Source organism: Brassica napus, chromosome A7, assembly GCF_020379485.1.
Source record: "Brassica napus cultivar Da-Ae chromosome A7, Da-Ae, whole genome shotgun sequence".
NCBI lineage: Eukaryota > Viridiplantae > Streptophyta > Magnoliopsida > Brassicales > Brassicaceae > Brassica > Brassica napus.
The window spans coordinates 6,588,689-6,601,307 of record NC_063440.1 but is presented as its reverse complement, the minus strand read 5'-3'; the positions used below and the strand labels follow the sequence as shown (position 1 = coordinate 6,601,307).

The 12,619-nt window shown below is 35.2% G+C and overlaps 3 protein-coding genes across 4 annotated transcripts; 2 read left to right on the top strand and 1 right to left on the bottom strand.

Annotated features, from left to right (window-relative positions):
* Nucleotides 1–2,283: 2,283 nt before the first annotated feature.
* On the bottom strand, nt 2,284–4,942 carry LOC106357745 (pentatricopeptide repeat-containing protein At2g06000). The gene is made up of 2 exons (XM_013797438.3): nt 3,122–4,942; nt 2,284–2,965 (listed from the first exon to the last, which is right to left on the bottom strand). The coding sequence occupies exon 1, from the start codon at nt 4,828–4,830 to the stop codon at nt 3,232–3,234; it is 1,599 nt and encodes a 532-aa protein (XP_013652892.1). The 5' UTR covers nt 4,831–4,942; the 3' UTR covers nt 2,284–2,965; nt 3,122–3,231.
* A 705-nt stretch (nt 4,943–5,647) lies between these two features.
* LOC106357746 (protein FIP1) lies at nt 5,648–8,567 on the top strand. 2 transcript variants are annotated; one of them, XM_013797439.3, is made up of 12 exons: nt 5,648–5,777; nt 6,045–6,241; nt 6,533–6,582; nt 6,762–6,828; nt 7,142–7,214; nt 7,320–7,375; nt 7,447–7,625; nt 7,704–7,766; nt 7,850–7,909; nt 8,022–8,114; nt 8,192–8,254; nt 8,334–8,567. In XM_013797439.3, the coding sequence occupies exons 1-12, from the start codon at nt 5,734–5,736 to the stop codon at nt 8,445–8,447; spliced, it is 1,059 nt and encodes a 352-aa protein (XP_013652893.2). In that variant the 5' UTR covers nt 5,648–5,733; the 3' UTR covers nt 8,448–8,567. The 2 variants fall into 2 exon arrangements, with proteins under 2 accessions (XP_013652893.2, XP_013652894.2); XM_013797440.3 differs by lacking the exons at nt 6,533–6,582; nt 6,762–6,828.
* Nucleotides 8,568–9,079: 512 nt separating this feature from the next.
* On the top strand, nt 9,080–10,287 carry LOC106357747. The gene is made up of 4 exons (XM_013797441.3): nt 9,080–9,271; nt 9,460–9,612; nt 9,697–9,872; nt 9,975–10,287. The coding sequence occupies exons 1-4, from the start codon at nt 9,134–9,136 to the stop codon at nt 10,075–10,077; spliced, it is 570 nt and encodes a 189-aa protein (XP_013652895.1). The 5' UTR covers nt 9,080–9,133; the 3' UTR covers nt 10,078–10,287.
* Nucleotides 10,288–12,619: the final 2,332 nt, after the last annotated feature.

Below are 12,619 nucleotides of genomic sequence, written 5' to 3'. Positions count from 1 at the left end.
AAGAGTGTAAATTAAACACACACAAAAAAAAGTTCCTGCTTTTACATTGTTGACTTCATAATTGTTTGTTTTTTCCACTTTACATATCTATGTTATATATTCTAGTATCTGATGCTATCTTTGACATAAAAAAATGATTATGAACACATAAACAAAAGTATTTTAGTTTGGTTACATTCATGCTTAGAATCTCTTGTTTGGATCTTGTCGTCAAATGTTTTGTCATATAATCATTATCTTCACAAATGTTTTGAATCAACGATCTCCATTCGTACCTTATAAAGACAATTTTTAGATCTTTTTGCCTTCACGATCAAGTTCCCATCCTTGTTGTGTAAGGTACGAACATCTTCTTTCATTCTGATGTCGCATACGGACTCGGTTGCCTATCCTAAACTTATGATGTTGCTTCTCAATTAAGGTATGAAGTAGACGTCCGCCAAGAGTTTTTACACACCATGTTGACTGATGAACAAGACAAAAAATTCCCTTTTATATCTATTCTCGAATCATCTCCGAACCTCACCTTATCAGTAATTGTTTCATCAATACTCCGGAAATAATCTTTGTTTCTGGTCATATGGTTACTCGCGCCGTTATCGAAATACCATATTCGATCTGCATCCACACCAGATTCGAATTATTTTGGCTTAACGTTCTTCTCGTTCAAGTATACAATCTCATGCATCATTAAGGCGTCCGCTGTTTGTGTTACCTCGTCCTTGTTCTCACTAGCTTCTTGGAGTTTTAGTAGTCTGTCAGAACACGTAAAGGCGAAGTAGCCATTCTTATCGCAACGAAAACAGGTTATTCGAGACAAGTCTTCGTTCCAGTAAGAGTTTCTACCACGTCTTCTACCACGATTGTAATATTGTCCTCGACGACCCCGACATCTGCTTTCTCCGTTGAACCCATTGTATCCACGACCTTGGGGAGCTTGAGAAGTTTCCATATTTGCATACATCATCTTGTTGTTTTGATTCTCTTGAGTTTCTTCTTCTTCGCATATACGCTCTTCATATGTTTTTAGACGTCCAATTATATCTTCAAAACTTGTGATCTTGAGATCCAAGATTTGTTCCAAAGATGCCACTTTATGAATGTACTTTTTTCTCAGGAAATTCTTTAAGAATTTTTTACAAGCTTGGCTTCTTCGATGTTTTCTCCTAATGTCGATGTCTTGGATGGGATTTCAGAAAGCGTTCGCGAACGAAGTCATCAATAGTTTATGTATCCTTGATCTTCAGTCGAAACATTAAGGTTTATAACCTTGCTTCTCTAACACATTCCGCTCCCACATGTCTTACTTGTTGTTGCCAATGTCGTAATATCTTTCATGGCTCTACAAAAATAATTTTAGGTTTTGTTCTGATACTAAATATAAGCTTTTAAAGATTGTATGATCACAATAAAGAATATCTCTCTTTATTAACTTGAAAAAATCACTCAAAACTCAAGCACCCAAAACACAATTTCTAAAACCCACATAAGATATCACAAGTTGATATCTTCTTATATATAGATATATAATTTCTAAACTCAATAATAAAACCTCTTTTACTATTTCTTTCTCTCAACACTGCATTTTTAAGTCACAGAGAAAAATTCTTTTCATTTTGATTTAACAAAATTTATTATTTATCTTCATTTAGGACTCTTTTTGATTTCATAAAGAAAACAGAGGAGCAGAAAAAAAACCATTTGATTATATTTCCTTTCTCATCGGATTCCATTTTTCATCAATTGTTGTTTGTGCAAACACACGCACACACTTAGACATTTGGGTGGGTAGATTATTTTAGAGGATGTTGGCAGGCTGTTCAAGTTCTTCATTGTTGTCACCGACCGGAAGACTAAGGAGTGAAGCAGTAGCAGCAACAGTTTCAGTACATTTTCCCATGAACACACAGAGACTGGACTTACCCTGCAGCAGTAGCTTCTCCTCAAGGAAACACCTTCACTCGACAACAGCAACAAACCGATTGAGCGCAAGACCGGTGGATGTTCTCTTAAAGCAGAACATAAACTTTCCACCTTTGGCAACAACAAGAAGAAACACAGAAGGGTTTTCATGGAACAACGACAACAACATAGGGAAGAGAAGTCTGAATAGTGGCGGAGGAGTCTTGTCTGGGCAGAGTGAAGAGCCAAAGAAGCCAAACTGGAGATGATGATCACAACAGGAGTTTTTGGTTTGAGCATTTCACTGCTCAGAATTTTTTTTTCTGCGACTTTTCTAAAAAGATGTGTCTTAATAATTAATAGTATAGATTTGTGATAAGATGAACCAAAAGCAAAGAGATATATTTGTATCCACCTACTCAAACCTATTACAAGAATCATGTAAGTAATACAATCCAGTGTCAAAGAATCATGATAACAAACGGTTCTCCCCCTCCCACAAAAATCTCAGATAACCCAGTTCCTCTCGACCTCAGTGAAAACAGCTGAAGACAAAACTTTCTTTCTGCTAATTTGTGTACGTTGAAGTTATTAGAGGTTAATCGCTCATACAATTTTAACTTGGAACTGTGAAAAACATTGGATCTTTGCTGGTTAACCCATTGTCTAAGCACATTGGGCTGCCATAATGCTGAACAACTTTTAAATTCTTAACCCTGCAAATCTTAAAGAAGAGGAATCAATACTTCTTTATTTAAAGAAAAACGACGTGGGATCAGATGAAGCAACTATCTTCTATCTCACTCATGTGAACTTCAAAGTTCTCAAGTAACTTCTCATTTATCCAAAAATTATTCTTTTTCACAAGTTCGATCATCCTTTACTTCGATACTTCAACACAGCCTGATCCAGAAGACGCAACTGGAAAAGAAACTCCTAGGAGCAAATATGCGGATATCTAAAATCTATCAAGGAATTGAATATCACGAATCTTGCAGACGAATTGTGTTGGGTACATTCTCAGCAGTTTACACTAAAGTGTGATCTCTGGCAGTAGAATAGCCTGAAAAAGATATTCAACTGACACATTAAGCATTTGAACACACAGAATGTAAACTGGTTAACTAAGAGCAATGGCACTCTACTTCAGTCTTCAAAAGGGAATTAAGCATCTAGTGAGTCTACCAGAGAATTAAAAGGAATGTGAACAGATGCTTACAGTGAGTTTTCCTCTGCTTTTCTTGTTTTGGCGTCCAGTTACGCCTAACACGTGTACAGAATGCATGATGGTAGAAGAAGGCCAATGTACAGGGATATTGAACAGAAAGCTTAGCAGGCAGCCACAGTTACGTTCACAGCTTTCGTCTCTTGAGGTGCTACATCATTACTTTGGCATTTCACTGCAATCTGGTTTAGTTGATAGGCCTCCTTTGCCATCCCAGCCTTAAGAAGACACGACAACAAAGAGCTCACTGTGATCTTATCAGGTGAGCAACCAATCGCCACCATTTTGTGGAAAATGCTGACTGCTTCACCCATCCTTCCTTTCATGCAATGTCCAATTATAAGAATGGTAAAAGTGATCTTATCTGGTTTGCATTTCGTCTTCTCCATCTCTGCCACAATAACATTTGCCTCGTTGACCTTTCCAGCTTTACAAAACCCATCAATGACAGGGTTGTACAGAAACGGTTTAGAGACAACGCCTTCACAAGCTAACTGCCTCAAAAGATCACGAGCCCTGAGCAGCCTATTCTCTTTACAGAGCGCGTTGATAAGAATGGAGTAGGTAAATGCGTTAGGAAACATTCCTTTGGCATTCATTTCTTCCCAAAGACTAAACCCTTTGTTAACTTGTCCTACTCTGCAGTACCCATGAATCAAAGAAGTGTAGGTCACAACATCTGCGAAACAGCCAAAAGATTCCATCTTCCCGCGAATAACTTCCGCACAAGACATGTCACCCACTTTGGCATAACCATCGACCAGAACATTAAAAGTTATGTTATTAGGAAAAATCCCCAAATCAACCATTTCATCTAACAGAAGAGACGCTTCCTTCACCTTGCCAGCTTTGCAGTACCCTGACATCATCGAAGTATAAGTAACAACATCCAGAGAACAACCCACTCTCGACTTAACCTCGCTGAACATATCGTAGGCTTTGTCCAGCTCATTACTCTTGCAAAACCCCTTAATGAGAGTATTGTAGGTAACGATATCAGGGGAACAAGCAAAACTAGTCATCTCAGCAAAAAGCTCTAATGCTTTCTCAGCTCTCCCTACACAGCACAAACCTCGAATCAGAATGTTAAACGTCCAGGTATCATTACAAGACTGAAACTTGAGATGCTTTTCGAATAGATTGATGGCATCCTCCACACGACCAAGCCTCACCAACGTGTGCAACAAACTGTTAACCACCGTAGAAACTCCTTGAACCTCGTAAGACTGAAGAAGCAAAGCAGTGGCGAAACGAAGGTTACCCTTTTCAGCGAAAGAAGACACCAAAAACCCTAATAACCGACTGTTGGGGGAAACGCCATCGCTCTTCATGCACTCAAACACCTTCCCAGCCAAATCGTGCAACCCTGCTTTGCAAAGCGATCTGGTGAGCAAGTTATAAGTCCAGAAAGAGTGGCGAATGTTGAGCTTGAATCTACTAAACTCCCAAAACCGAAACCCGATGTGAGGATTGTCAAGCTTCTTCACGACCTCGAATGCGATGAAGGGATTTACGTTCTTGCTGAGGTAGCAGAAACAGAGATCGGAATCGGGGACCCTGTAGACGAAGAGAGTAGAGAGGATTTTGACTAACCAAGCTTCGGGGCAATGGGTCACTTCTCGGGTATTGGTCTTTAGAGGACGAGCTTGATGAGTGTGTGTGTGGAAGAGGCCAACGGTGGTGGCAAAGGACGATCGGATCATAACGGCGTGAATGAAGCGGCGACTGCGATTTGGGAGGAGCTAATAGGGCTTGTTCTGGTCAAACCCCTCATCTGTGTAAGAAACTGAAACATTGGAACACAACCCTTCTACCTTACGTAGAGGGTTCCAACACGCTTAGCTTCCTACGGCTTTCTGGTTTAATTAATTAAAATTATAGAAAACCGGAATATTTTGTTTGTCGGCTTCGTTGCTTGTTGTATTTTAATAGATTTGAAAATCTGAACTTAATTTAGTGTTTTTTTTTAATTTAATGTTATTAGTTCTGTGATTTTAAAATTTGTATTAAAATCATGTGTTATTAGTTTAATGATTAATAAATTATATATTAAATCAAGTGTTATTCAATCGTACGGATTTACTAATATATTTGATTTTATAATGAATTTGAATGTATTTGTTTAGATTTTTTAGTTAAAAATACAAAGACTTAAATATTAGAGAAAAAGACCAAAATAACACTAAATCAAGTTTTTGTTCCCAAACTAGCATCCAAGGCCAAAAGTCACAAAAATAGCACTCAAGGGGTGGGGTTTAGGGTTTAAAATTTAGGGTTTAGGGTTTAGAGTTTAAGTTTTAGGGTTTAGAGTTGAGAAATGAAGTTTTGGGGATAAAATTTCAAATTTTAAAAAATAAAAAAATTTAAATTTTTCAAAAGATAAAATGCTATTTTGGTCATTTTAATTTTTGAGTGCTATTTTTATGATATAAACTTAGAAAGGTGCTATTTTAGAAATTTATTCTAAATATTATATGAATTTCTAAATCAATAAAAATATATAAACCAAACAGTCTCCAAATTGTTATTATTATTTTTTTTGCATCGAGCCAATTAATCTAACACCCGAGAAAGGCAGAAACTTTGATCGGAGGTTCAGGTCGAAGATGTCAACGGAGAGACGTCCAATGACCAACGAAGAGAACGCTATGTATGTCTTCACGCTTTCTTTTGTTAATTCTTTAACATGGATTTTTTTCGTTTTGGGCTCCTGATTCCCAGACTCGATCGACTTGTTTCCTTTTAATACTAATAAAAATTGTCCTGTCATAAAATCTTTTGATGGACAAAACATGCATTGCTTTTGCCAATGTCCGAATCAGAACACCTTTTAGTCACTGTGGGACAGGATCATTCTTTTTGAACAGTAATGTTTTAATTTTTTTCTTGTGGATGGATCCGAATTGCCTTGTTGCAGGTTCCTTGACATATTACAAGAAGCACCTTTATTCGGTCACAGGAAATCGAGAAGCCTAGTTGGAAGTTACCTCTATCTGATTCTATTGGCAGGCTATGCCGTTTTAGCTGCAGGAGCTCCTTGGATATTTCATCATCTCCACCATTTGACACCTTCTTTGCTCTGCTGCTGCGATGTTGCGCTTTTGATTCTCACAGGTTTCCCACTCATTTTCTCCTCGCTTTTAATTTTCTTACCTTGTTATGTTTTCCAAAGCCAACCATTTGTTGAAGACATCTCATTAAAATCTTTAACTCGCATTCTTCTTAGGCCTACTTTTAGATTATTGTAATATCTTTCTTGGTTTTGTTGTTGACGGATATCACTTGAGTGATTGTCCTCTCTCAAAGTGACTGTTGTCTATTTGTATTTGCTCACCCATAATATGATATTGATCAGTTTTGTTGTTCACTTTCCTTAAGTTAATATTCCCATTTGTACGGTCTCAGGTATCTTTCAACAGTACTTTGTTTTTCAAGTCCAGAAAATACGTCTTCAGGTACAGAAAAACTTGATAGCTTTAGTGATTACACATGGTTTGCTACTTCTTTTTTTGGTTTTAAGAATTAGATTTAGGTAGGAAGAGTATGCTTCTTTTACTTGTGTCATTTACTTTCTTGCACAGGGTGGCTTTTATTTAGTAATAGACTGGCTGATTAATATGAAAATGGTCTGCAGGGTTATTACAGTTTCAGTCAGAAGTTGAAGCATGTTGTTCGTCTTCCATTTGCAATTGCTTCATATGGTATCTGTCCAACCATGTCGGTTTCTCTTGATTTTACTGGTTATGAAAGTATAAGTTATATTTGATTCAGGAAATAAACATATGCAGAAAATCATTTGGGTCTAGCCTGTGGATTGAAACATATCAAAATATATATTTAATAAATGAGTGGGGAAAGTTTTACAAGATTGTTTAACATGTTAATAAACTTGCAGACATGATGACTGAACCTGTTAACCACACTTGCTTCTTGTCCTCGTGTGTCTTTATTTGAGACTACATGTCATTCATTGTATTCGTGATGAATTAAGAAGTACCTTCCATATATGTCCAGGGACCGCTGCGATGCTTCTTGTGATAGTATGGGATCCCCAAATCAGCATTCTTTCTACTTCTTCTTTGCAACGGTTCGTTGCTCGTTATCCGTAATTTGCATCGTATACTCTTAAAAATGTAAATCCGTAATTTGCATCGTATACTCTTTTTTTTTTTTTTGGGATATGATCTTACAGGATCATCATGATTGCTGAATCAGTGTGTGCTGGCTTCTTCATGAGTTTATATATAGGTGAGAGGGCCCTTCCTTCAATTAATAAATAAGTATATGTTAATGTAGTAGTTCTATAAAACTTCCTTCAGGTTATGTGCATCAATACAATTCCGTTAATTCAAGGCCAGACGTCTTGAAGTCGTTATACTCTCCTCTTCAACCGTCAAGTTCTATGGACGGCTTGAGGTATTATGAAGGCCGACTTTCTGATCAACAAACGGCTTTGTTACAATATCAGCGCGAAAACCTCCATTTTCTAAGCGAGGAGGTACCTACCCCTATAGCAGATACAAAATGCTCCCCATTTTTCATCTAACGTTTCTTGATTTTCTGTGTGTTCTCATAGATTCTGTCTTTGCAAGAGAAACTAAGCAAATATGAACAATCTGATGATGGAAGCGCCCCTCAGGTTGAAGATATTCTCTGGCAAGCTTTCCTTTTCTTTACCAATATCACATAGCTTAATAATACTCAATGTTAAATGCTTGGTAGGTTGATCTGGCACATCTTTTAGCTTCTCGAGACCAGGAGTTGAGGACACTTTCAGCTGAGGTAATACTTTATTTCTGAAGCTCCATCTCTATGCAGAACCCAAAACTCTATACAAATGTGAATTGAATGTTCTTGTGAACAACCTCTCTCTCTCTCTCTCTCTCTCTTGCAGATGAATCAACTTCAGACTGAGCTACGGCTTGCTCGTTCTTTGATAGCAGAGAGGGATGCAGAGGTGCAGCGTGTCAACAATACCAACAGTCAGGTATTGTAGGAAAATATTTAGATTTTTATTCTAGATTCAAAGTAATCTTGGAGAGATGTTTGTGGTGGTTGGTGCAGTATATTGAAGAAAACGAAAGGCTGAGGGCAATTCTGAGTGAATGGAGCATGCGGGCAGCAAATGTAATTTGGTTTTGAGAAACATCATTTTCTGATCTTTTGTAATAAAACACTGAATCGTTTGTTTTAATAATGTTTAAAGCTTGAGAGAGCTTTGGAAGTGGAGCGTATGTCGAACTCGGAACTACAGAAGGAAGTGGCAGGTGGGCGTAGAAAGCAGCAGATGGTTGAGACATGTGAGCAACCTCCATTGTAAAAAATGACAAACAAAGCTTAGCTTCTGTCTAGGTTGGTTTTTGTAACTAAAGATGATGGAAGTCTCAGAAGTTGGTGTTTTTTTTCATGGAATCATAGCTGTATTAATGCTTTCTATCTTTTACTTCCTTGTAAATTACGACAGCTTTGTGTTTGCTGTTGAAAATGAAGCTATTGGTACAAATTGAAAAAAAAAAAAAAAAGGTAAATCCGAGAGAGTCCATGCTTTTTGTAGGAAATGATTTGTTCTAAGCATCTATCTTTATATTTTTCTCTAAAATATAGATTTCTATTATAGAGATGGATTTGCTCCAATGTATGCATCTATAATAGAGTTCATCTATTTTAGAGGAAAATATAGAGAAATCCTACTTTTTACCTTTATATTTAGAGATGAACATAGCAAATCTCTATATTTTCTCTTATAAATAGAGGAACTCTATTATAGAGGCATATATTAGAGCAAATTCGAGATAAAAATAGAGGTGGGTTGGAGATGGTCTAAAATGATGTGTGGCAGAGTTGTCTTCGGTTTATGTTTATGGGCTTCAGGCCGTATGGTTTTATAGAGCTGAAAACAATCAAGTTGTACCGGAACCGGTTTAATCGTTTAAGAAAAAGACACATATGCCCTTTTTGGGATTGATGCTGGGATAAACTTGAAAAAGGGTCGTGTGTTTTGGAAGCATGGAGCCACCACCGAGTTCGCGAGCGGAGGAACCTCCGTCATGGGACGAGCTTTACAAAATCAATCTAATGCCATCGGAGCTGTTTCTCAAGTTCCGAAAAGAGCTCCAAGGCCTTCGCGTCGGCGTCAATCTCGAGGTCATTTTCTCTCTCTCTCTCTCTCCAACTCGCTGAACTGAAAGTGAAACTAAGTAGTCGCTTTGTTAGAGAGTTCTTAAAGATTTATTATGGATAAGTATTCCGTTTTTAAGGCATCGAAAGAGACCTGCTCTGTTCTTGTCTGAGCCATGACATGTTCATCATTGTTTTTATATTGATTGTTCCAGTTGTATAACGAACCCACGAATGATTACCACGCAAAGCTTGTTCTGAAGCCATTATCACCAGAACGGAAGTGGAAGTTTATTTATGAGCCTTTACACCAAGAAGTTCGTGTTCTTTCAAAGAAGATTCCTCTCACCAGATTTCTCAATCTCCAGGTTCTCTTTCTTTCTGTTGTTGTTGAGTTTATTATTGTGCCCTCTCTGGTCTCTTTTACATATTTTGTAAATCTGAATCTGTAGGTTGGTGTTGGGCATAACTTTCAAATGAACGCAATGGGTTGGAAATGGAAGCTTACCTCTTGTTTGGGTGGAGATGGTGTGTCTCGGATCCGAAACAAAACCACTCTTGGTTTGACTCCTGGTGTCGATCTGCGGTTTGGTTGGAGAGCTGATTTTGTACTCCCTGAAGTTACTGGGTAAGTCTCACCAGTTCTGACATCTTTTTATATATCCATCAGTTTCCAAAATATGTGATTTCACTACGCTTTAGCTAATGGTGTTCTTGATGAATGGAACAGAGCTCTTGGTACTGAAGAACCGTTATTCAACATGAGCTCGGGGCGTTTAGAGGCATCACTGGATAGAGTAGAAGCCATTTTAACACATTCCGAATATCTATAACCAATCCGTTACTTGTGTGGTTTCTTTCAAACTAGTCTCTATCATCTGATAAACTGTTAGTATAACTCTCTTTTTTTCTTGGTTTTTATATTGAGATCGTCTTCGTGTTAGGTATACCTGAAATATATTATGTTACATATTCAGAAGATCTTGACAATATCAGAAGGCAAACGTATATATATTACATATTCACAAGATATTTGCTTAAAACATGTGTTGAATACAGACAGTTGTGTGTTAGTTGTGGGATTTGGTAATCACTATGCAATGGATATTAAGTTATTTTAATCTCTTTGGATCTATGTTACAAGTTAGGTAGATATATGGACTAGATTTGGTTTACTGAAATGGGCAAATGTCACAAATATACAATTTGTAACGAACAACTAGATTCTGACCAGCGCGCCCGCGTGGATGTTTTTGTTTTCCATAATTACATAAAGATTTCAATACACAGCAATTTAATGGTTTCATTAAGATTGGATCGGTTCGGATAATGTCTGGTATAGATTGGGTTTCTATTTCTATAAAATCCAAAATGGAACCGAATTATAAATAGCTTGTGTTTGGTTTAAGTTTAAAAACCAAAATATAGTTTGGATATAGGAACCGTTCAGGTATTTGTGAACAATGATTCGGTTTTAGTTTTTATTTTTTTATTTGTGTTTCGGTTCGACTCTCGGTTCTCGACTTATCAAATTCCATTTAAACAATATCTCTTGTATTTGATAAATAGCTGATTTAAATTTATTTTCAGGATATATTTTATAAATTCCCGATATTAAGACTGCTATCATATTAAAATTGTTGCAAATACCAACTTAATATATATAGAGTATTTTGAGTATTCCAATGTCTATAACTATGAATTTTTATTAGATATTTTTGATAATATATAAATTAATATATTTTGATGTAAAATATATTTTGGTATTTGAAATATTTAGTAAATAGTAAGGACTGGAAATATATTCTTAAAATTTTGACATATTTGTCAATTTTAATAATTTCTCTTAAAATCTATTCAAATTTTAATATTAATGAGGACTGGAAATATATTCTTAAAAATTTCGACATATTTTATCTTCAAAACATTAGATTTAGTCCTATTTATTTTAATTTTTTTAAAAGATATAAATAAACTTTATAAACCAAAAGTTTATTTATCTATACTTATGGTTATATATATATAAAAATACATTTCTTTATAATGTATACAGTACTCTATAATAATTATATTATTGATTTATAGAGTAAGGATAATGTTCATAATGGAGCATTGACTATTTTGAAATTTTTCCAAATGTATATATTATAACATAGTAGTATATAAAATTATTTTAATATAGTCATATGTAAAAAAAATATAACTATGTATTGAGATATTTCATCAAATGCAAAAACCTTACTAATACTCTTCAATACATAAAATAAAAAAAAATCTAAATTAATACTGTTCAGTATCATAAATCCATACGTAAGATATTTTTCTAATTGCTTGTTCAGTATTTTAATGACATACTTTAAATGAAGAGAAAAAGACCAAAATAGCATTAAATCAAGTTTTTGTTCCCAAACTAGCAGTCAAGACCAAAAGTCACAAAATAGCACTCAAGGGGTGGGGTTTAGGGTTTAGAATTTAGGGTTTAGGGTTTAGAGTTTAGGTTTTAGGGTTTAGAGTGTTTAGAGTTTAGGTTTTAGGGTTTAGAGTTGAGAAGTGAGGTTTTGGGGATAAGATTTCAAATTTTGAAAAATAAAAAAATTTAAAATTTTCAAAAGATATAATGCTATTTTGGTCATTTTAGTTTTTGAGTGCTATTTTTGTGATATAAACTTAGAAATGTGCTATTTTGGAGATTTGCCCTTAAATGAATATGTTAGAATAAAAGGATTTAAATTCGTTCAGTAATGTTTTAATGGGACTAATTTAGATAATATTTTATATGACCCACATTTGTTAGTCTAATTGTAAATGACTAAAGAAACCGTAATGAAATATCTAACAAACCTCCTTATAATACGAATGTATTGTATTTTGATTTTAAAATAATTAAAATGATTTTATAGTTAATATAGGAGTGCCAGACCAACATTTAACCAAGGAGCCTTTGTTTTTATTTTTGCAGACCCAATTAAACTGAAGCATTATCGTTAACAAATCACACGATTTTAGGTTCACTCAGTTTTGTTATTTAAGTTTAAGTACACGTAAATTTATTAGGCAGGATTAGCAATCCAAGTTATAAAATGATAGTGTTTAAAGTTTAAACCCAATGGCATTCCATAGTAAATATTAGGAAAAACTAAGGGTTAAGTATTAATTATACTTCACTTTTAATAGATTAGATATACATATTAGAACTCTAATATTTTCATACTATAGGCTCAAATCTTAAACCTAAATTCAAAATTTAATCATTTTAAAAATCTTATCTCAAATCCCTTATATACTAAATCACAAGTCACTAGATCAATCAAATTTTGACAAATGGAAAATGTTTTGCAAAAGAAAAAACTATTTATTGAAAAAAAATCTGTTTGA